General features: G+C 31.9%; 3 protein-coding genes across 3 annotated transcripts; all 3 read right to left on the bottom strand.

The window, feature by feature from the left end:
- Positions 1-1,186: 1,186 nt before the first annotated feature.
- LOC123910260 lies at positions 1,187-4,790 on the bottom strand. Its single transcript, XM_045961348.1, has 3 exons — positions 4,597-4,790; positions 4,387-4,508; positions 1,187-1,391 (listed from the first exon to the last, which is right to left on the bottom strand). The coding sequence occupies exons 1-3, from the start codon at positions 4,746-4,748 to the stop codon at positions 1,372-1,374; spliced, it is 294 nt and encodes a 97-aa protein (XP_045817304.1). The 5' UTR covers positions 4,749-4,790; the 3' UTR covers positions 1,187-1,371.
- Positions 4,791-17,781: 12,991 nt separating this feature from the next.
- Positions 17,782-20,636, bottom strand: LOC123908636 (polygalacturonase 1 beta-like protein 3). The gene is made up of 3 exons (XM_045959330.1): positions 20,501-20,636; positions 19,995-20,221; positions 17,782-19,862 (listed from the first exon to the last, which is right to left on the bottom strand). The coding sequence occupies exons 2-3, from the start codon at positions 20,046-20,048 to the stop codon at positions 18,024-18,026; spliced, it is 1,893 nt and encodes a 630-aa protein (XP_045815286.1). The 5' UTR covers positions 20,049-20,221; positions 20,501-20,636; the 3' UTR covers positions 17,782-18,023.
- Positions 20,637-21,155: 519 nt separating this feature from the next.
- LOC123908996 (putative nuclease HARBI1) lies at positions 21,156-23,176 on the bottom strand. Its single transcript, XM_045959763.1, has 2 exons — positions 22,473-23,176; positions 21,156-22,393 (listed from the first exon to the last, which is right to left on the bottom strand). Exons 1-2 carry the CDS (start codon positions 23,041-23,043, stop codon positions 21,213-21,215), a joined length of 1,752 nt encoding a protein of 583 aa, XP_045815719.1. The 5' UTR covers positions 23,044-23,176; the 3' UTR covers positions 21,156-21,212.
- Between the last annotated feature and the right edge of the window lie 1,662 nt (positions 23,177-24,838).

Below are 24,838 nucleotides of genomic sequence, written 5' to 3'. Positions count from 1 at the left end.
ACTTTTTGGTTAGAGTACAAAGCTAAACCCTTTAGCAAAATTGGGTATAGTTTTTTTTTTTTTTTTTTTTTTTTACTTAAAAGAAGTTTAATAATTCACCCGTAAAATGAAAAAGGTCTTAAAATGAGTGACCTATTTCTTTTATCAATACAACTACTTATGTCACTCTCAATTCAATACTCCAATATATTTTTACTTTGCATTTATAGCTTCTTCTTTTTTTTACTTAAAAGAAGTTTAATAATTCACCCGTAAAATGAAAAAGGTCTTAAAATGAGTGACCTATTTCTTTTATCAATACAACTACTTATGTCACTCTCAATTCAATACTTGCATTTATAGCAAATGTGAATACACCAATATTTCATCGGTGTCATATATAAGAAAGAAAGAAAAAAAACTACTTATCTCACACTTTAAGAAAAATAGTTAAATTCATTTAATTCTATGTGAGTAATAGGAAAAAGAAATTGTGTTTTCTAAAATACCCCTCACGGGAACTTGTTCCACGTATATTGAAAGAGTTGTTCAAAGATAAAATTTAAGTTAACTGAAGGGTAGTTTAGGTATGGTAGCACTAAATATAATAGAATTTTAGTTGAATTTTGCTTATAGTATTTGAGACCACAAAAATGACTTTTTTCAGACCTGAGGCTATGATCCAATTTTAGGCTTGTAACAAACCCCAAACTTTACATTCTACAGCTTGGAGAGACTAGTTCGATACCAAATATGTTCTTGCCATCACAAAAGCACCTTGAACATCTCTTACACACATACGAATTCTAGATTATATTTGTTGTTGAAAGATAAACTCTAAACCCAACAGTTATGGAAGTAAACCCTATATTTGAGAGAGTTCATTTCCATATCTCCCAACACAACTCTTAGCAAACACATACTCGAGTTATACACACCGCATCAATCATATACGGTCACCCGAATAGTAGAACAAAAAGCACGGTGATCATGAAGTTCGGGATGCACCAATTTACCATGCAAAAATAATTTATAAGAGGACATAAGTTTGGACTGTAGGAAAATTATAACTAATAGGACATGATAAACAATTTAACTGAAGATTCGTGCAAAATATAATCACTTGATAAACTGCTAAAACTGGTATACATTTTACATGAATTTTTTTCCAGATTGAAGGGTTAACTATAGGGAAAAGAACCGAAAGTTCAAACAGGAAAACACCTTGTAAATGTAAACAGAACGACTGCACCTGAGAGTCTCAGTAAATAAATAAAAAATAATCAAGTTACATTATTGATCACGGCATCCACTAGAAACAAGTATTGAAACAAAAGATGCACCTAACAGTATCTGGATGGATGGCCTAAAAGCAAAGATATCATCCGCATGTTATAAAGGTGTTGCAAAACCTGTAACAACATCAAGTAAATGTTAGGGTCATTGTGTATTAAAGAAAGTTTGATAGGTATTTCAACAAGTGATTTGGTACAGTAATTTTGATCATTCGGTTCTGTAATCAATAGTACTGCCAAATGGGTAGGATTGCCAATCACAGGGATACTAGAAAATTAGCACAGCCAACTCAAACATGACAAAGCTATATATATGCTAATGAACAGAGAAGCAAAATAACAAAGACATTCACATCCATTTTTTACAATATTATAACGGAGGACTTCAAAATGCAAGAATCCTATAAAATTAAATTGTAAGTTAAGGATGTACTATGATGATTGGATGCATGCATAAAATAAAAAGATTGTCGGGAAACAAATTTTGCAATCATCTAACCTAAAGAAGAAAAAAAAAGATAAGAATTGACATAATAACTATTAAACTCTATGCCAGATTACCCCAGCTCAGTTGAACGAAGCATAGCCAATCAATAATCCTAATAAAATCATCTTCTTAAGCATTTTATTAAGCATTTGTTTAAAAAACAACAAAGAGTTCCTAGCAGTCAACCTTGTCTTTGTTTTGGCCTAATTGTAAATTTAGGAATGAATCTACAACAAGATAGGAAAATGAAGTTGTAAATTTTTTGTCATCACTCAATACGCAATTAGCCTTTCTGTTATCTAGCATTGCACTTCTATGCCTAGCCCTGACAGGTCACGAACGAAACATGATCCTCTCCTCCATTTTTACATCCCAACTCTACCCAAAAATCTCTCTCTCTCTTGATCTTCTCTCTTGAATTCACATAAAGTTCATGAGGTAATGTTCTGTGCATTCACATAAAGTTCATTCTCTCTGATCTTTGGGTTTTTCACAATCACTATAAAATAGTATAATTTTTTTTATTGATATATCAATTATCATATCAATAACCATTAAATAAATTTGAATTTTACTCATTATTTCATGTTCGAATTAATTACACCATCATATCTTTTACCTCCCTTTTTATCTTAAAAGGATCTTGATTTTGACAACCTAAGGCGAAATTTTTAAAGGAGCTTAGAGAAGAAGTTATAAGAACTTTTTATATTTACAGTTTTCACAAACGCAAGAAACAATCCCAGACCATTAGTCAAACATCACCATTATGCCAAAGTGTTGATTTGGATCATCCCCCCCCATACACAGACAATATAGCACCACTCACCACAATTTTGCTTTTTCATTTAGGAAGTTAGAGTCTCTCAATTCTCATCTGGTTTTCCTCATGCCATTAAAATCTATGCATAATATTTGCATATACTACATTAGATTGAGTCACTATTAAGTCTTTTAGGCTAAACTTTCTACTTCATGTCACTACATTTGCCTATTCCTGTCAGGGACACAACAAGATGATGGTATTTCAAATGTTCCTTGGTCTTCTCATACATAAATTATTGTTAAACTACCCTACTAAGGAAATAAAAGTTGAAAGTAAAAACTTGCCTGCCTATGTATTTGAAACATTGTTTTTAGGTCACATCTTCTGTAATTGAATCAAATGGACACTTTACATTAGTAATTAGGAACAAAAGTACCAACTACATTTGCCAATGATATTGGGTGAATAGTGGTGAAATTGTTACAAAGAAATTGACCAGAAAATAAATGTGAGAAGAAAATACAATCGTAAAGTGTCAAATATCATTAGCAATTAACTTTTCCCTGACATGAGAAACTAGAAGCCTTGTGACAAAATATAAGATTGCAAATGAATATTGTACTAGAAGAAAAAGCAATAATGATTATGCTCGAATGATCACTATAACATTGCAAAGTACCATTGAACCTATTTTTTAATACATGTTTTCCATGATGTTATTGTTAATCCACACATTAATGGATACAATCATGGAAACAATCAATAATCTGCCAGCGATAGGACATAACATTGAACCAATAGCAAATTACTATCCTATTCACTAACAATCAGAGTTTTTACAGTCATATTAAAGCAAATATAAAATTTAAAATGATACAAAACATGACACGCGGTACTATCGCTCCCATTTTTAATTATCTCAGACAATGCGGTTTTCAAATGAAATGACAGAGTATTTTTTAAAAACATAAAAAGTAACCCTGATTTAGTTGTCAAGTATCACTGTCTCTCCAACTCAAAACCTAAAGTATATGACCCAAACATTTTGTCGAATCCGTCTCATTAATCCAGCTGTTATATATCGACAGAACACTAGAAATAGGATGACGGATTTGACAAACCGTGATAGACCAGAGACCTATTTGGATTCACTTATTTGAGTTTATCTGCTGCTGGTGTAAGTTTTGTGAGGCTGTTTAGGAAAACTTATGAAAACAACTTGTGACATGCTGATAAGTTGTTTTCAGCTTATTTTCATAAGTTCTCCAAGATAGCTTATGAAAAAAGCTTATAGCTTATACAAACAATAACTTTGTTTTATCTTTTTCTATAGAAATAGCTTATACGTAAGTGTTTATCATGATAAGTGCTTATGCTATAAGCTGCAAATAAGATATTTATCCAAACACGGACCTAGTAATAAAATGTTAAGTGCTACTTATTATTTCATAAATTTTAGGACTAACTAGTAGTAGAGTAAGTAATACTTGAGTGACTAGTATGTTTGGTTCTAGTGGTGTAGAATTGATTTTTTGACATATTTGGTTTCTCTAAAGTACAATTGATTCTACCTCCACAAATGATTTTACTTGAAGCTAAAAATTGTAGCTTTTGGTTCTAAAATTGATTTTTACAATCAAATTTTCTGCTCAACTCACTTTTACATGAATGTGTCCAAACATAAATCACTACTTTCAACTCAATTTTAGTCAGAATTAATTTTATAGATTCAATTCACTCAAAATCATTTTTCTCACCGCAAAACCAAACATACACTAAATTGAAAGTTTAATGAAAACTTAAATTGCATATCAATCTAGCCAGAATGTGAAGGAAGAAAGGAATAAAGAAAAGAATACCTTCTGAAAGACAACCCCAGCTGTTATTATGCAAAGATAAGAGAGAAGTGAACAATGCAGAAGCAGTAACACTATGCAATGGCGTCAACGATACTTGTGCACCAGCCAACTGCACCGGTAACCTAAAAATCAACCATAACAATTATTCAATTCAGATGCATTTATTATAATTAAAATAAATGAAAAATATTCCACTGTCATGAACATTACCAGGAGTAGGAGAGTGAGCGTTTTTGAGGTGAAGTTTGAAAAGAAGAGGCGTTGAATTTATTGGCATTTGAAGAAGAAGATCGACGAGAAAATAGGGTTTTGGAAGAAGATGAAGCTAATCGCAGAGATTTTCTGGCACAGTTCGTCGCCATTTCGTGTTCTCGGTCAGACTGGTACAAGGAATGAAGGAAGGATCATCGTAGGGGTTTTGCCTTATGGGCTGCTGGGTCTAATCCATGGATCTTTCAACCCACAACAACAAATGGGCTGGGCTTTCTTTTTTTTTTAAAAAAAAAATGGCTCTTATGGCACTCTTTATTTTTTATTTTGGAAGTTAGGTTCCAAACTTGCTTAGTTTCACTATAAGACTTGTCTATATGTGAGTGTTTTGTGGAAGATTTGTTAGGTTTATAAACGATGGAGAGAAGTAATAATTATGGACGATGAACTTGGAGAATTGAGTGAGAAAGTTACATGAAATGTTGACAACTTCAAACTTAACAACGATTTTTCTTTTGTCCGCAATGACAACCTCAAAATTAGTATGTGTTCGGCTACAAATTGAACTTCATTTTCTTGCATCCCAAAAATAGTTTGACATGGTATTTCAAAAGCTACAAATTGGAGCTTACTGATTGATTCAAAATATACCTCAATTGACACTTTGTCTTACTCATCTCCACCACGTATTTCTTGTTGGTGGTCATTTATTCAATGCGACAATTTTTTTGGCGCAATTTAATTTGACTATTGGGAAGTGAAAATTTAATGTTCTTGTATGTTTGAAAGAAGAAAGTGGCAAGACTTTTTTGGGACATAAACTAAATAACGTGACAATGATTCATTCAATCCAACTATCTAGGAAGTGAAAATTTAATCAACTTCTATATGTTTAAACTACCAAATTGTATTTACTTTAATTTATTTTATGAAAGAATTTTACAAACGAAAAATTTTACGAAAAATAAAGTACACTTCTCTACTTCTTGCTATCTTAGGGAAAAAATGCAATTGAAAATAAAATGAACCCTTTAACTTTTTTACTTACTAAATATTTGCTTGATGTTAACTACTATATATCCATCAACTAATAAATTGAGGATTAAATTTCGCTGGAACACCAAAACACATAAAAAGCATCAAGAGGTTCAACAAGTACTCAATACAGCTGATCAATAGACTTCAAGCTAAATTGAAGATATCACAAGATTTCATAAATCATAATTCTGAATCACATGTATGTTTGGAGAATAAATCATCTCCATTTCTCAATTGCTATAGTTATGAAAGTATAAATATATGACCTACTTATTTCAGCTTTAAAAAAATAATTTTTTTCTTAATATCACAAGTTTTTTTTATATTCATTTTTTCTAAATATTACAAGTTTTTTTTCTTTATAAAACCATTTTTCAAAATATTACAAGTTTTTTTATATTCATTTTTTCTAAACATAGTCAAAATCACAATTTTTTCAAAAAGTTTTATTTCAAAATTTAACTACAGATTCGTGCAGAATAAAATCACTTGAAAACTAGTATACATTTTACATGAAAAATTTCCCAAATTGAAGGGTTAGCCATCAGGAAAAGACTGAAAGTTCAAACAGAGAAACAGCTTGTAAATGTAAACAGGTTGATTGCACCTGAGAGTCTCAGTAAATTAAGAAAAAAAAAATTACATTATTAATCACAGCACACGCTAGAAACAAATATTGAAACAAAACCTGCACCTAACGGTATCTGGATGGCCTAAAAGCAAAAAGATATCATTGCATGTTATAGAGGTGTTGCAAAACCTGTCACAACATAAAAGCAAATGTTAGGGTTATAGTGTATTAAAGAAAACTTCTTAGGCATCCGACAAGTGTTTTGGTAGCACTAATTTTTATCATTTGGTTCTGCAATCATTAGTACATTAGTCCTGCCAATTGGGTAGGGAGGGGTGCTAATCCCAGGGGTACAATAAAATTAGTATACCCATCACAAACATGACAAAGCCATGTGTACTTTTTAATATTTTTTTGGTTTTTTCAGTTTTGTTTGGTTTGAACAAAGCCGCATATATACTAATCAATAGAGAAGCATAATAATAAAGGCATTGAAATGAGATTCCTGTTTTTACAATATCACAATAAAGGACTTCAAAATGCAACAATCCTATTAACTTGTATTGATAATTTAAGTTAAGAAAGTACTGTTTGGATGCATAAAACAATAAGATTACAAGGAAACAGCTTTTGCTATTATCTAAAGAAGGGGAAAAAAAATAGATAAGGCATAGCTATTAAACAAAACAAACAACCAACCAGAAACAAAGTTACTTGTCAATAAAACCTATCCACATCTAATCAAACTCCATGCCAGACTAACCCAGCTCAGTGAAATGTAGCATAACCAATCAACAATCCTAGTGAAATCCTTTTCTTAAGTGTTTTATTAAGCATTTGTTTCAAAAAATAGAAGAATTATGTGCAATCCACACTACAGTGCTGTTATCACTTGCCAAAGGTTGTCTTCATTTTGGCCTAGATGTAAATTAAGGAACCTACAAAGTGATACATAAGTCTCTCTTCTGCCAAGTCCTAATTTAGTTAGGAAAATGCTAAAAAGTGTCCTCAGGGCACTTGTTAAGGAAAGAAACTTAGAAATTTATACTTGAAAAGTGGAGTATTCAACTTTTACGAAGTTTAAAAATTGTCATTTCCAATTAAAATTTTCTATTTTTTGCATTCTTAACTAGTGCCCTTAGGGCACTTGTTAGCATGACCCATTTAGTTATTTTAAACAAAAATTACTATAAAACATATTACAAGATTCTTTTCTCGACCCATTTGAATACTTAAAGGTAACATTTTCTGTTTTTTATTTTCTACAGTGTAGACTGGTGTTGGCACCACTGTTATTTATTAGAATAGAGAGTACAGTGGTAGTAGTACTGGTATCCTATGAGTTTTACCCCTTCACCCGAACCCGTTTTCACTTCAGATCAGAAGGATCAGCAGGGATCACAAAGTAAAATAAAAAAAAAAAAACTGTAATTGGAGAGCTTCCCTTAGTTTTGGACCTATACTTCATTTGACCTACTTGCATCCTTCACCCACCCACCCACCTACCCAGCCTCCCATCATCTGCCTTAAGCCCTTAACTCACGAAACTGCAAAAATATGAATGGGAACTGTTCTGTGTCATCACATGAAGTACATTCTCTCCGATCTTTCGGTTATCTGTGAATTGTATTAGTCCCTTTTGTTGTATTTGTCTTTTAATAACCACTTTGAAATATAAAATAGATACGGTGATATTAATTATCAATAACAGTTCCTTTTTATTATTTCATGTTAAAATTGATTACATTATCATATTTCTATTTAAAAACAAATTATTGTATTTTTAGCAGGATCTTATACTCATGCAATCATCACACAGCTTATGATCTTTTAGCTCCCGTTTGATCCTAAACAGGATCACAATTTTATAAACATTAGTTGACATAGTTTTCAAAAGTGCTTACAGGAGAGAAGTTACAAGAAACATCCCCCGCTTTTCATAAATGCACAAAAAGATTTCATACCCTTAGTCAAACATCACCAATATATTGAAGAGTTTATATGGATCTTTCCCTAGCATTGTCACCGACAATATAGCACTACTATCCATAGCTTTGTTTTTTCATTTAGCAAGTTAGAGTCACTCAATTTTCATCAGATTTTCCTTTTGTCGTTAATATCAATGCATTACTAACTCCGATTAAGGAATTATCAAGTCTTTTAAGCTCAAATTTTTACCTATTTATCACTACATTTTCCTGTACATATCAGGGAGGGTACGTGAAGATGGTATTTCAATTGTTCTTAGGTCTTCTCATACATGAAGTATCCTTAATATTATCCTATTAAGGAAATAAAAGTTGAAAGTAAAAACTTGCCTGCCTACGTATTTGAAACATTGTTTTTAGGTCGTTTTTAGGTCACATCCTCTGTAATTGAATCAAATGGACACTTAAACATTAGTAATTAGGAACCACATTTTCAACCGCAGTTGCAGATGAAATTGGATGAATAGTGGTGAAATGTTTACTAACAAATAGACCAGAAAATAAATGTGAGAAGGAAATACAATAATAAAGCGTCAAATATCATTAGCACTAATTTTTACCCTAACATGAGAAACTAGAAACCTTGTGACAAACTATCAATCAAATTACAAGTGAATATTATTGTACTTGAAGAAAAACCAATAACGAATCATTGCAAATTACTGCTACATTTACACCTATTCTTTAATACACGTTTCCAATATTGTTATTTTATGCTATTTCAAACAATAACAGATGCTTGGCATCCAAACAACCAATAATCTAGCAGGGGAGTGACATAATGCCAGACCAATAACAAGTAACAATCCTAATCACTAACAATCAAAGTTATTAAAGCAAAAATTAAATTTAGGAATGACAGAAAACATGATGCGTCAATATGTCCCCTTCGTATTTTATGTATCATCCAAAAACAGTGGTTTTGAACACAAAAGAACAGTACTACTAACAACTGAAATGAAAGGACAAAGCATTGTTCTCAAAACAAAAGAGTAATCCAACCCCCTGATTTTGTCCCTCAAGTATCACACTATCTCAATAACTTAATCCCTGGTATGTTTGGATTGGTGTTATCGGGGAGAATTGAGTGGAATGAAATAAAGGGTCTTTTTGGATAAATAGCTTATAGCACAAGTGCTTATCATGATAAGCACATATAGAAGCTTAGATAAACTGTTTTTATAGCAAAAGATAAAATAAAGATAAATGTTTCTATATATGCTACGAGCGGCTTTCATAAGCTATTTATGAAAATAAGCTGAAAAAAATTTATGAAAATTATCACAAGTTCTCCCAAACGATCTCACAAAACTTATGCTAGTAGATAAGCTCAAATAAGTCAATCCAATCCATTTCTTAAAATCTAACTAAACTATTCCATTTCATTCTACTCCATTTCACCCTATATACCACCACCAATCCAAATATACTGAGAACTAAGAAGTATATGTCTTAAACAAAACATGCTGTGAAATCTATCTTGTTATCCCTGCTGTTACATATTAACAAGACACCAGGACTAACGCGATGGATTTGACAAAACCCTACAGCCTATATATAAAATGTTAACTATTTTCATAAACTTTAGGGAATAATAACTATATAATAAACTAATAAAGTGATAGTTGAGTGACCAAATTGGAAGTTTAATCCAACCCTTAAATTGCAGGACTATATCTAGCCAAAATGTGAAGGAAAAAAGCAATAAAGAGAAGAATACCTTCAGAAAGACAACCCCAGTTGTTATTATGCAAAGATAAGAGAGAAGTGAACAATGCAGAAGCAGTGACACTGTGCAATGGTGTCAATGATACTTGTGCACCAGCCAACTGCACCGGTAACCTAAAAAGTAAGCAACCATAATAATCACTATTCCATTCAGATGCATCAAAAAAATAATAAAAAAAGATGAAGAAATTGAGTGAAGATTGTTATTACGAGGAGTATGAGAATGAGCGTTTGAGTGGTGAAGCTTGAAAAGCAGAGGCGTTGAATTTAGAAGAAGAAGGAGATCGACGAGATAGTAGGGTTTTGGCGGAAGATGAAGCTATTTGGAAAGATTTCCGAGCACAGTTCGACGCCATTTCGTGTTTCTCAGTCGTAAGGATTGGTACCAAGGAAAGGAGACACCCGATGAAAAAATACGGATCTTTCTAACCCAACAAAAATGGGCTTTTTGTTTTTTTTTTTACTAAAAATGGGCTTCTTTTTAAGTAAAACAAAAATGGATTTTTCTAGTCTCCTCCTATCATTCTCTTATCCCTGAAATTCCATTTTTATTTCTGGGAATAAGTTCGGAATATAGATTCTGAACTTTTTAATTTTTTTAAAAAATTCTATAATGGCATGTCCCATTAAAACACGTTAAAAAATGTTCAGAATTTACGTTTCGAACTTTATTCCTAAGGGAAAACGAAATTTCAAGAGGATAATAGAACAATCGGGAGGAAGAGAAAACTTCAACAAAAATGAACATTGCCCTTCATTGAGGAAAAATTTCAAATAGTTGAATAGTTGAAATGAAGACACCATATTCTTAAGGATACCGATTCAAACGTTTGATTCAACATGAGTTAGGAGAATGGATCCTCATAAAGATTTCTGTTTATATATCAATAGGAGAATGGATCCTCTCATGTCACATGAGGGTCCATTGAAATCTTCACCTTTCAATATTAAGGAGAGAATATTTTTTTACAAAAAGTGAGATTTGAGGGTGTGATGAGAACAATTGAAAAAACATGAAGAAAAATCGGTGGAGAGAATCCATTCTCATTAGTTAGACATCCTATTACTACTATTGAAGGTGGATTCAGACGAACCAAACTGATTTTTTTATGATTTTGTGAGAGACCAATATGCTTATAATACTTTTTAATGACTAAAATGGTTCTCTTAATGTAGTTAGATAGTGAATATTGTTGTTTATTGGTGCATATGAATAGAGGCCTTATTATATTTCTTTTACATGTAAGGATGAATTTATTTAGTCACAAAAAGCTGTAAGAGATCATTTGAGAGAATCTAAAGTTAATAAGTTGGAGAGGAATACCTAAGTTATGATATTTGGTTAGAGAAAGATGCAGAGGTTATGAATACTCAAAGAGAGACATGGAAATTAAATTTAATAAAATTGAGATGGATATAGCTATTAAAATATGCGAGTCTAATTATTAGACTAATAAACTTAAAAAAATTCAATCGAATTAAAAGGTTGATGTTCATAAAAGTATTATTATTTTTTCCTTAGGAATTATCGACTTGTCATGGCTCTATTTCGACCTGACCGGTGCACAAACTACTACTGTAATTTGGCAAGTCTAAACTAAACACAACTTTTGTATCAAATACAACCATGCCATTAATTTAACAAAACCTCTTATATATATTATATAGTTCCTACCAAAATTTCGATAGAACTTCCTCTAAGATATGGACCTCACAAAATAGTATGAGTAACAATATCATGATAACAAAGTAACACCAATCCATACAAGGTCTCATACAGACCAACAGAAACATATCTAACTTCTACAAGGCAAAACCCAATAATGCAACAAAGCCAATAGAAGATCACATGTTACATTTACAAGGACATAGAAATGAATAAAAATACTATTACTAGGTCCCTCTAAAAACAAAGAAATTCTTCGCAAAAAAGTCAAAGACTAAGGTCTAATTAATGGAGATACTTGATTTTTTTTATAAGAAGCTAATTAAAGAAAGAAAAAGCAAAAAGGAAAAAACAAGACTAAGGGAACTATTCGCGAAGGAAAAGTGTTCCAGCCGCGTCGCTTCTGAGAAGCTCTAGCATGCCATCTGAAGGACAAGCGTGAATTTGAGAGGCCGGATCTGAAGAAGCACCAAGTTTAACTAGAAAATTTACGCATTGGTTCCCCTATCTAAGAGTGTGACAAAGAGTATAATTACTGCCAAAAAGCAACTATTTAATATCTTAGATCAAAACAGCATAAACATGAAACTAAATCTTAGGACCGTTGATTCAATATGAGTCTCGACATCTAAAATTAATAGGTAATTTTGTGAGGGACGAAAATAAGACTTCACTCTAAATTATTCTATAAAAATTAAAGGATAATGTTTTTAATTTGAAAAAAATATAATAATAAAATTAAAGGCCACAACAGCAAAGGTATGTTTCATAATTTTCGCCCATGTTGAACCTAACCACATATATTATATAAAAGATATGCTTTTTGTCCATAAAAATAACTTATACAAGGTAGTCCACATCTTTTCAAAATAAAATTAGTTCAGTTCATAAGTCTCAACTCAACTAACAATATTGATATTGTTAAATTAAATGTTTTTATTCGAGTTTGAACCCAAAATTTCAGAATGTGTATAATTTGATTAATTTCAATTATATTTATCACTTTATTTACAATTCCAAAAATATGATTTTAGCCAACATTAAACTGGTTTTAGTAACTACTGACTAGATATTGTTGATTCAGAACAAGATTGACCTTTTTTTTATTATTCTATCTCCAGAGCAACATAATTTCTTTGATGAAGAGAAAAATTCATCTTATTTATCCAACAATTTTTCTAACAAAAATTAGTTACCGTTAAATAGTAGGAGTATATAATTATTTTTACCTACAACATATATAGTAAATGCAAAAGAGCTCCATTAGTTATAGGTTGCTTATATATTGAGATGTTTTCTTTATCAAAGTGCGTTGAAATTTTGCTTGCTATTTTACCTAACTTAACGGTACTAAACATTTTTTTTTTGACACAATTAACGGTCATAACATATGAACGGTCAATTTGAAATTACTGAATCATCATCGTAATCTTACTTATTCCTTTTAATCAAACACATAATGATTATCTGTCATGCACCGACTTTATATCCACTTTGTTAACCTAAATTATGATCATATGGTACCGTTGTGCTATCGCTTTCACCTTTGCTCATACAAATTGCATTGAAATGGTAATTAATTTCAAAGTCTAAACTACTACGCCTACAAGTCAAGATATGAGAGTGTCACGCTCAAATCATTAGCTTACTTTTTTTTTTTTTAGCGTAAATCGAATATCCACTACGCGTTATTGAAGAGACTAATCTCTCGAGTCATATGAGACTCAATTTGGTGAAAAATTCTAGCTAAATTTTTTAACATTGTTACATGCTTAAGTCATAGATCGAATCTATAACTTTGGTTAAGTTTGAGGAAATTCGCGTCATCTAATCATTAGCTTACTGTAAATACATAAGAATTGAAATGGAAAACATAAATTTTATTTGTAATACTCCAACTATATATTGGTAAATTATACTCCCTCCGTCCCAAAATATAAGGGAAAATTGGTCAACCAAAATTGATGTATTTAGTCCAAATTCTTAACCAAATACATCAACTTTATTTGACCAATTTTCCCTTATAATTTGGGACGGAGGGAGTATATTATATTAGTTAGTATTGGTCTAACGGTTCTTTAAAATACATTATTACTCATTGTCGGATAATCAATAAGCTATAAGTAGTAAAACCAAATTATGAGATCACCTTCTACCAGCATCGATTAATAATAATTGGATAATTTTCTTTTATGTGTAAAATAATTGGATTCTATGACAACTTGTGATAAACAAAAGCTATGTTAGGTTAGGTAGTTAACGTTCCTTTTAATCTTTACATTATATTGCTATAAGAATCACTAAAAATACACTGTTTTTCAACACACTTACTCTTTTTGGTTGAAATTTCACTAAATTTACTTATTCCACATAAAAATGTAAGTATTGTAGTTTGTAGTTTTTATGAATGGAAAACTTGTCCAATACCAATAGATTGTATCCTTAGATTGGATTTGATGTTTTTTACCATATGATTGTCTACTGGCGCTACTTTTGGTATTTGGGTCAAGTACCCCTTTGTACTTAATTCTGACTTTTGGATATAGTAACATTTGTACTTTTATCCCATTTATAAATTTTGTTGTTAAAAAAAATGTAAGTATTGTGATATATGTGTTTTCAAAAAATACATGTTAGAGAATAGAGTGTATACATGTTAGTTCCAAAAAGAAAAATTTAAAGATGGCTGCTTCCACCTTTTGGACTATACCAAGCAGTGATAGAGGCAGAAATTTTACATTGTGGGGTCGATAGAGTTAACTCAGTTTTTTTTTTTCTTCATAGTATGACACTTGAACAAAAATAAAAATTGCTTATATATGAAACCGAGACGTATATGTAAATGAGGAAAGAATGCTAACTAGTGGCTCCGTGACACTAGTTAATTAAAAAATGCTAACTAGTGGTTGCGTTACACTAATTAAAGAAGTAAAGATGGTAAAAATATCTTAAAAATTTGTGTAGTTAAATTTTTGAAGTATAAAATGTTTTCTAATATAAAATTTACTTTTTTAATTTCTTAACTAGTGCTCCAGAAACACTAATTAATATAACCTTTTAAAATTTAATCATTTAGAATTAGTATATGTTATATAGATGGTAGTAGTAAGTTGACCATTTCAAGTATGTTGGGTGAAGTATTGACTATATAGTATATACATTGCAATTTTAAAAATATTTGTGCGCACAAGCCCCCAAAGTGGTGGCTGTGCCTCCGTCCCTGATACCAAGGTAATTAAAATTGACGAAAAATTAAATCACCGTAGTCATCGGCTTAAGGTGTAATGGCGTAACTCCTAAAATGAGGTCAACAGCTAATATTTCTCCGATTTTTTCAATTTAATTTTGTGATAGGTCGATTTTCAATTTCTCCAAACCAACCACGAGTTTGATTCCCGACCCAACGAGTTGGTCCATGGTTTTCTCCATTGAATATAAACCGACCGGTCATGTTTTTATTACTTTTTTGTTGTTGTTACAATGAGGGTCTAAGCCCAGGAAAAAAACTAAGAAGCAAATACACTAGGGGTTATATCATGTCACAAATGTTGTATGCTTTCATTTAATGTTGTCCATTGTTCACATGTTATCCTTGATAGATCTTTGTGGACATAAGTTCATGGCCCCAAGTTTTTGTGAGAAAATCATTCATATAAATTGTTGAAACACTGTATACCATCGTTATAGATGTTTTTGTTTGAAGCATACCAAACAAACACATGGGACATTTGGAATCCTATAAGTTTAATAATTCCAAATTATTTGGATGTCATCAATATTATTGTAAATCAGTCAATTTTTTAATTATTATACCAATTATTTTATATATATGATTTAAAATTTTGTGGCAGGTCTCAAAATATATTATAATACAATTACCAACTTATATGATTATCATATTTTTCAATCTTCAAGTTCCCAAAAAGGGCAATGAGAAAACAAAGACATTTTTCTAAGTGGGATGATCAAGTGATATGTTCTAACATTAAAGACTTTTTTTTGTGTGTTAACTCTAACCCTTGAGTATAGTGATATGAAAATTCACCTTTACTCGTAAAAAATGGAGTGTTCGAAATTTAAACTCTAAATTATATATATAATGCGATGTTTTTACCAACTGAACTAAATTTCCAGAGACTATCATGTTTACATTCATGATTCAAGTAAAAGTTACTATCATAGTTTAAATCTTTTCATACACATAAAAACCAAACATGTACGTATCCTTGGCCATGTCTAATCTAATAAATACTTTGTACTCGTGATACTATTTAGGAGGGTGTATTGGATTGAGATTTCATGGGATTTTAAAAGACTTTTTTATGACAAAAAAATCTTGAGGTATTCAATCAAGACTTTTACAAAAGTTAAATAAATCTTGTGGTATTCAATTAAGACAAACATGATTTTTTTTTCAGGGCAATAAAATCCGTTGGTATTCAATTGAGATTTGGTACTACTTTTAAAATGTCTACTGGTATTTAAAAGTCTACCGATTTTGATGGATTCTTCTATGGAATGGATTTTGAGAGACTTTTTAGTTGAAAATACACTTGATAGACTTTTTCAACAATCTCACAAAAAGCCTTGAGACTTTTTTGAAATCTCCAAGACTTTTTATTTTCATCATCACTGTATCAAATTTTTTTTTTCTTTATTTTTTCATAGTTCATCATCACTGCACTCCTTCTTCTTTTCTTTGTTCACTTGTTCAAGAATCTCACCAAAAGACTTGAGACTTTTTCAAACTCTCCAAGATTTTTTACTTTCATCATCATTATATCAGTTCTTCTTCTTCTTCTTCTTCTTCTTCTTCTTCTTCTTCTTCTTCTTCTTCTTCTTCTTCTTCTTCTATCAAATATGTTTTTTTGCAAAAAAATATTTTAACAAATTCTACATCTTTTTTACAAACTTTTGATTCAATACAACTTTTTACGGCAAATTTTTTTTCGTTACCTTCATCTGCTTCTTTTCCCATCAATGGTGATAATGGTTTTTATTTGTGATTAGAAACATATACGTGAAAAAAATGTAAGGCTTTTTTTTTGTTTAAAAATTTGGATTCCCAAAAAAATATAATTTCTTTTATTAAAATTTATTGATTCTTTTAAAATTTGCCTAATATACAAAAGTTTCTTAATATATAAAGTATTATGAAATCTTGATTGTAAAAAGTTTTTTGAAAAAAATCTCTCAAAATCCATTCAAATCATGTGTTAAAAATCTTGATTGTAAAAAAGTCTCTGTAAAAAAGTCTTTAAAATATCACAAAATCAATATAGTCCAACAAAATCTCATAAAATCATCAAGACTTTTTTTGCCAAAATTGTCTCATGAAATCCCAATCTAATACACCCCCCTTAAAGTATTGACAGTTCAACTTCAATACCAAAATTAACATTCAAGGTTATATTTTTCAAAAAATAAAATAAAATCCAAGGTTATAGCTAGAATCATGACATGTATGTGTAATGCTATTAATACACTTGTCCACTTAAATAGTGAGCTTGAGTCATTCCTAAACTAAAAATTTTAAAATAAAATCAACAACAGGTACTGTAAGAATATTCTTAAAGGAGGAAAATAATTAAGAAAAGAGAGTTGATTAGACAAATTGTTGAATAAAAACAAAATGAGCAATTTCTCCTCTATTTTTGAGTAAAAACTTAGAACTGAAGCCAGTGCATCATATAGACTTTACCCTTATTATTATTTATATACTTTATTTTAATACTATTATTTTTACTTATATTTGGACATTGGCTAACAATATCTGTCCCGTGAACTTTGTCACACCAATACAAAGTGATGTTTTGGGTGGTTTAAGGACCACCTCATCTTTTAAGTTCACATGGCTTTGTATATTTGTGGAAAATCCAATTCCATGTCCCTCTAATTGTTCTCCCTCTTTCTCAAATTTATCATCATTCAGAATCTGTGTATCATGTCTTTCATTTTTTTGTCTCTTCATCATTTTTTTCTATCACATTCTAACCAAACACTAATAATTGAATCAAAACAAAAAATAACATAGTAACAAAGTTAAATCATCATGGGAAAAACTAAACTATAACTAGTAAGATCAAATTAAAAAAAAAAAGTATTTAATTTAATTTAATTTAATTCAACTTGATTCTTTGCATTTGATTCCCATCATTATGGAACCAAGCAATCCATAATCCATAAACACTTACAATTAATTAATAATAATATATAAAATATAATAATATACCTTCTTCCAGATTCCAAATGTAATACCATGCCTTAACTTTTCTATCAAACTAAAAATTGAAAAATAAAAAATTACATTACTTAAATTAAAATTTAAACTCAAAACAAGTAGTTCTTTAAACTGCTGAAATTTTTTTAGCAGAAAAAAAGAACTAGTTTTGATTTTTTTTCCCTATTGAATCCTTCATCTTCACAATCTTCTCACTTAATCAGCAACTGTCCAAGACATATCATTCTCAAAAATCCAGTGACAAACCTCAATTTGACCCGGACCCGACCCAAGAGACATAAAAGCTCCATGACTTGCACTCCAATCAGAAGTATCCAAGTGGCAAACCGCGATGCCTTGATTAATCTTATCTTTAGTTTTTGGGTCAAGTAAATCGGCCTGATAAACCCGAACCTTAGGTACCGAGTGACAATAATAAAGCAAGTAAGGAAACAAACTCTGATGACATGAAACAGACCGGGTAACTTTCCCACCGTTTATTCCAATAACCCGACCCACCATAACACTCTTCTTCGACCCATTTAAATTCTGAGTAGTCCGAACCACAACATTTCGACCCAAAACCGAAGTTGCAAAATCAACCATATCTTCAATAGACCCCACACATCGCTTTGTCTCACCGCGGCTCGGAAGTCTCTCACATTCACCCAATGAATCTCTCATCATCTTCTCCATTGAACCATTATCCGAAGCTTTGAATAACCGTTTCATTTCATCGATTTTCGAAGTAGAAAACGGTAATTTTGCAAGAATACTCCGCGGTAAAAATGACCTTTTCGGTAACTTATCACTAATATCAGGCATTGGCATAACAGTTCCTTCTTTCAACATCTTTTCTCTAAAGAACTTACCCGGTTCAACCCATTTTTTTACCAAATTACCCTCCACCGCCGTGATTTTTTTCTCTTTCAAAGAAGCACTTAAACTTGAACTCACGTTTGTATACTTTGCAAAAGAAACACCTTCTTTTGAATACTCTTTGAATGTATTGTTAACACCATAGCCTTTAAAATCAACTTTTGTTTCACCTGTTGATGATTTAGCATAGCTTGTGAATGTATCAGTTCCTTCATTGAACGATTTTCCATAATTATTGAAACCGATTTTCGCAGCATTTGAAGTTTTTGCATAGCTTGTAAAAGAATCAGCACCAACGTTAGCCTTTTCACGGTAAGTTGAAAATGTTTGAATTGCGCCGTTACCTCCGTTAGCATAGTTAGAAAAAGTATTAGTCGGGTTATTCATATCTACCCCGTAACCTTTAAAACTGTCATTACCAGCATTAGAGGTTTCGGCGTAGTTTGAAAAACCCGATCCAACAACATTGGAAGTTGTTCCATAATTGGTGAATTCTTCAGTGGGACCATTACCGTTTTTACCGTAGGAAGAAAACGATTGTTCTCCGGCATTGCCGTTTTCGGTGTAAGAGTTGAATGATTGTGTTCTTCCGTTGGCGTTATCGGAGTAAGAAGAGAAAACTAAGTTAGGAACATTGGTTTCGTCGGTGTATTGTTTGAACTCGCCGGCGCCGCCCGTTGCTCCGGCGCCGTAAGTGTGAAAGCTTTGATCAACGACGTTTCCATCTGTTGCATAGCTGGTGAAACTTTCTTCATGGCCGGCGGAGTTACGGCTGTAGCGACGGAAATCGTTCACCGGAATGTTTGCTCCGTCGGAATAGTTTTTGAACGAGTCAACTCCACCGGGTCGACCCGTTCCGTAGTTTGTGAAGTTCTTGTCACCGTACACGGCAAAGCTTCCATCCTTGTCATGTTTTTCAAGACTCTGAGAAACTTCCGGGATGCAGAGGAGATTTGCGGCGGAGCAAAATTCCGGCAGCCGTGTTGAGAGTGTGTTACCGGCGGCGAGTTTAGCAAAAGTTGCAGCTTCCACTGTGCTCAACGGTGACGCTTTGGAGAACAAAAACGACGGTTTTGGTAAACCGTTGCGGATCTCTTTGTCCCAATAACGATTCACATATGCTTTTGGTGTGAATGGGTTTTTTTCTCCGGCCACCGCATCTCCGGCGGAATCAACCTGCATTGATGAATATTGATGAATTATGAATACCCATTTTAGATTTTACAATTACAAACATGAAATAATAGAAAAAATTGATACTTTGAATAATAATGAAAATTAAAAATTGATGCTTTAAGATGTTCTTACTTTGATTGATGAGAAGAGGAAAAAGAGACAGATAAGGATGAGTTGTTTGTTCATATTAATGTTGTTGATGTTTGAAAGAGTGAGAAAGGTTGAAAAGGGGTTTGAGAATGTTGTTGGAGAGTTAGTTTATATAAAGAGGAGTGAGAAGAATGTGTGTATGTGATTGTAGATTGGGGTTTCAATCTTCATTCATTCATCCTCTTTCATGTGTGAATGTTGAAAATTTCCTGCATCACAAAAAATTAATTTGTGATTAGAAGATAAATTAAATTATTGATTGATTGATTAATTAATAGTGGTTTAAAGAACAAATACAATTATACAACAACAAATCATGTAAAACAAAGATTAAGTGAAGTAGAAAATGGAGTGTAAATAGTAGAAACAAACAAACAAGTACTACTAGTAGTAGTACAATAATAATAAGTGAAAAATATTTGGTGGGAATTGAATTGAATTTTGAGAGAGAGGATAGAAATTGAAGAGAGAATTGATTTTTGACTAACCTTGTTGATGTGTTGGACAGTTTGCATGAACAATACGCATGGGGATAAGAGCGTATTTATAGAGCTTTCAATTTAATTTCACGCGTTTTCTAGTTCTAGTTTCTCAATGCAATCACTCGGTGAAAAATTATGATTGTACTCAACTCATGTATTCTCTGTCTTTTTTTATATACTAGTACTATATTTTTTTATGAAATGTTTTTTAGTGAAATTTATTTTGATTTTTTATAGGATGCTTTTTTCAGTGACATATAAACTGTCACATAAGACTATCTACGATGGTCTCAACACCATTTTACATTCAACACCCACTTTTTCACTCCACATCATTTTCTCTTTCTTCCACCTAATCATTCAACACACATTCAACTTTTACCCTCTCCAATGGTTTTTCTATTCAACACCATACCCCACCACTTTCTCTACCCCACCACTTTCTATTTCATATTCTTATTTAAATTTAAATTTTTGTTTTTATGATTAAATAAAATTATAATTATCGATTAAAATTAAATTAAAATAATACACTTAACAAAATTTATTTAAATATTTTTTTATTTTCTTAATTTAAAATGCAATACATCACACAAATAACGTAATTAGTACGATACAAATTAACTTAAAATGCAATACAACACACAAGTTACGTAATTAATACGATGCAAATTAACTTAAAATACGAAACAACACACAAATACGAAACAAATCATCTTTAATCCTGAAACATTCCAAATTTTGTCCATATGTGCTTCACTAGATCTGCTTGCAATTCGTGATGAGCTTTTTGATCATGGAACTCAGATCTAGCACGCACATGATTTGCAAAAGCGGGTAATACCTCAGTTGAATATGATCGCGGTGCACTAGATCCACTTTCCTCAGACTGCTCAAAATCGGTCCAACGTTGAGCATATGAATCTCGTTCATCCTCAACAATCATATTATGTAATATGATGCAAGACCTCATGATGATACTCAGATCGGCTATGTCCCACAAGCGAGCTGGTTCACGGATGATTTTAAAACGAGCTTGAAGCACTCCAAATGCACGTTCGATGTCCTTCCGACATCCCTCCTGATATTTTGCAAATAACTTATCGGGTTCACTTTGAGGAAGTCTAATAGATTTGACGAAAGTTGGATAAGAAGGGTAGATACCATCGGCTAGATAGTATGTCATATCATAGGGACGTTGATTCACATAGAAATTCACACTTGGAGTCTTTCCCTGTTCCACATCATCAAAAACAGGTGAACGGTCTAGAACGTTTATGTCGTTCAACGTCCCCGGACATCCAAAAAAGGCATGCCAGATCCATAGATCATGAGATGCAACTGCTTCAAGAATAACTGTGGTGGTTCCCTTATCCCCCCTAGTAAATTGACCTTCCCATGCTTTAGGACAATTTTTCCACTCCCAGTGCATGCAGTCAATACTCCCAATCATCCCTGGGAACCCCCGTAGTTCACTTACATGTAGTATTTTTTGCAGGTCATCTTGGGTTGGTGCTCTGAGATACTCTTGCTCATACAATCGTATGATTCCTTTACAAAATCTACGTAAGCACTCTAATGCAGTAGTACCTCCTATTTTGATGTACTCATCGACCGCATCTGCTGTCATACCGTATGCTAACATTCGCATTGCTGTGGTACATTTTGCTAAAGGTGATATACCTTCTTTCTTGGCAGCATCAGCTCGCTGGGTGAAGTAGTTATCACTACTTGAAAGGTCCCCAACGATTCGAAGGAAAAGATGTTTTTGCATGCGGTACCGACGACGAAACATTGCATCGTCATATGTAGGCTCATTGGCAAAGTAGTCGTCAATTAGTCTTTGGTTTGCAGCTGGATGATCTCTATTGACATATTTTCTACTACGAGGTGCACCATCTTCCAATATTTTTTTCCGACGCATCCCTACCTATAGGACGAGCACTAGATCCTACAGAGTTTGAGCCACATGCATCACTCTCGTGAGATCTCTTAGATCCACTACTTCCAGATCCTACTTGACTACTATAACGTGGTTGATCACGGAGAGCATTCCATTCTTCCATTAAAGTGAACCGAACATTCTTCCCACATGCATATATTTCCTGCGCTTTTGCCAAAACATCATTCTCGGACCAACCACTTCCTTGGAGACGCTTAGCGCCATCATAAGCGCCAATCCATTTACCCAGTATTTTGTTCATATAATTAAAACGGTTTCGGCATGCAACTCCATCACGCGGAGGATCGAATGAGCAATGCTCATTACAATAGTCAGCAATTTGACCCCAATATGTTTCACCTTTCTGGTTTTTCCCGACAACACTGCTTGTTCCAAATTTGATCCACCCACTAATTAGCACCAAATTTTGTTCAGTGTTCCATGATGGTTGATGGTTTTTCTTGCTCACAGGAGTTGAATCTTCATTAACAATAGTTAATTGTGTTGAAAATTCGGGAAAGTTAGTTGTACCACCACTCGAAAAATTTTCATTAACCATCGGCATGTAACCATTAAATGGGGGAGTTTGAGATGGATTTCTCAGCATAGTTCCATAATATGGATGAAAGTTTGGAACAAAGGATGATTGGTTGAAATTTGGTGTTAAACCAAAATTAGGTGTGTTTTGAGGATGTTGATTGAAAAATTGATTTGAATTTTGATAATTGTTGGGATTTTGATAATTGTTGGGGTTTTGATAATTGTTGGAGTTTTGATAATTGTTGGGATTTTGAGAATTGTTGGGATTTTGAGAATTGTTGGGATAATTAGAAGAATTGTTGGGATCCATTTCACTAAAAAAAGATTAAAACTTCAAAAGAAACACTAATTAGAAAGATAATAATAGATTAAGATAGTGAAAAACTTGGTTTTTTTTTTTCTGTGTCCAAATGAAATGAACCAAGTCTCTATTTATAGAGAAAAAAAAATCACGAATTTTGGTAAAAAAATAAAAAAATAAAAAATTAATTTGCAATGAGATAATTGAGTTTAAAGGATAAAAATCATAAAAATCCACCGGACCAATCAGAAGCAGCCACGTGGCTGCCTTTTATCTCAAGAATCTTCTCTCTCCGCGTTGAAGGATCATTCACGCGCGCTGTCTGCGCGTGTTCCGCACGCGCCTGCCTAGGCAAATGAAAGCGCGACAGCTGTCCAAGATTGCAGAGTTCAACTGAGTTGAATATATTCATCTCCTCTTTCATCCAGCTCAGATTCAACATGGTAGAAGCAATGGTTTCAACACCAATCTTACAGTTGAATATACATTCAACATGTCCATTGTAGATAGTCTAATGCAGTCACGGTTCAAATATGAAAAATAAATAAATTAGAAAACAAGTTAACAAAAGGATTAAATTTCCCCAATTTATGGTTGTAAGAGATTAAAAATGATGTCTCGTGAGTCTCGTAAGTTTAGTTCGACATTGCGTTATATATTTGTAAAGAGTTTGAACTTTGATTATTTTACTTATCTATCTTAAATGATGGAAATTCTAACCACTAAATTTTTTGATAAAAAACTAAAAATAGTATTTTTTTTGTTAGGGACTAATTTTTCATTCATATTTTAGTAAGAAACCATGATGGATTTTCCCTCAATATTTTCTTTACTTTATAACTAACAAAACTATTCTTATAAATATGAAAATGGAAAGTACTAGTATTTATCAACATATATATATATATAGGATGAAAGGGAGTATTTCTTTTTTAGAAAATTGTAGTGTAGTACAAGTTTGGATAAGAGATTGAATATAATAAACGATTATATTTTCTTTTCTTTTTTGAATGAGTAAACAATTATATATTGTCTTAATGTTTGGTGAGTTATTATTATAGATATCAATGACTAAATTTCATACTTCCTCCGACCCAAACTATAAGAGAAAAAAATAAAAATCACACTTATTAAGAAAAAATAAAACATAATAATTTGAAATAAGTTTTTGTGGGTTTTCCTTGGAATAAGTTGCATGAGAAGATGTAAAAACAATTTTTATTGATTGTTGTTTATCGAGAAAAGTGGATAGAGAAAAAAATTAAATGCAATTTTCATTTAATTTTATGAGATTAAGGAAAAAATATTCTTGAAAATGGTTTTTCCCTTATAATTTGAGACAAAAAAAAAAAAAAGAGTTTTTTCCTTATAATTTAGAGTGGAGGGAGTATTTTCTAACTTTCAAAAACTTACAATTTTGACCCAATTAACTTTTAAAATAGTATTTTTGACCCTCAACTGTTATAAATTTGCGGTTTTGACCTTCTTACCAAGTAACACATATGTGACAAGTGGCCATTATTTATGAGAAGTTGAGAACTATTGAGAACCATTATTTATG

The sequence above is a fragment of the Trifolium pratense genome, linkage group LG2, assembly GCF_020283565.1.
Source record: "Trifolium pratense cultivar HEN17-A07 linkage group LG2, ARS_RC_1.1, whole genome shotgun sequence".
Lineage (NCBI taxonomy): Eukaryota > Viridiplantae > Streptophyta > Magnoliopsida > Fabales > Fabaceae > Trifolium > Trifolium pratense.
The sequence above is the reverse complement of the archived record's forward strand: the minus strand, read 5'-3'. Positions and strand labels throughout refer to the sequence as shown.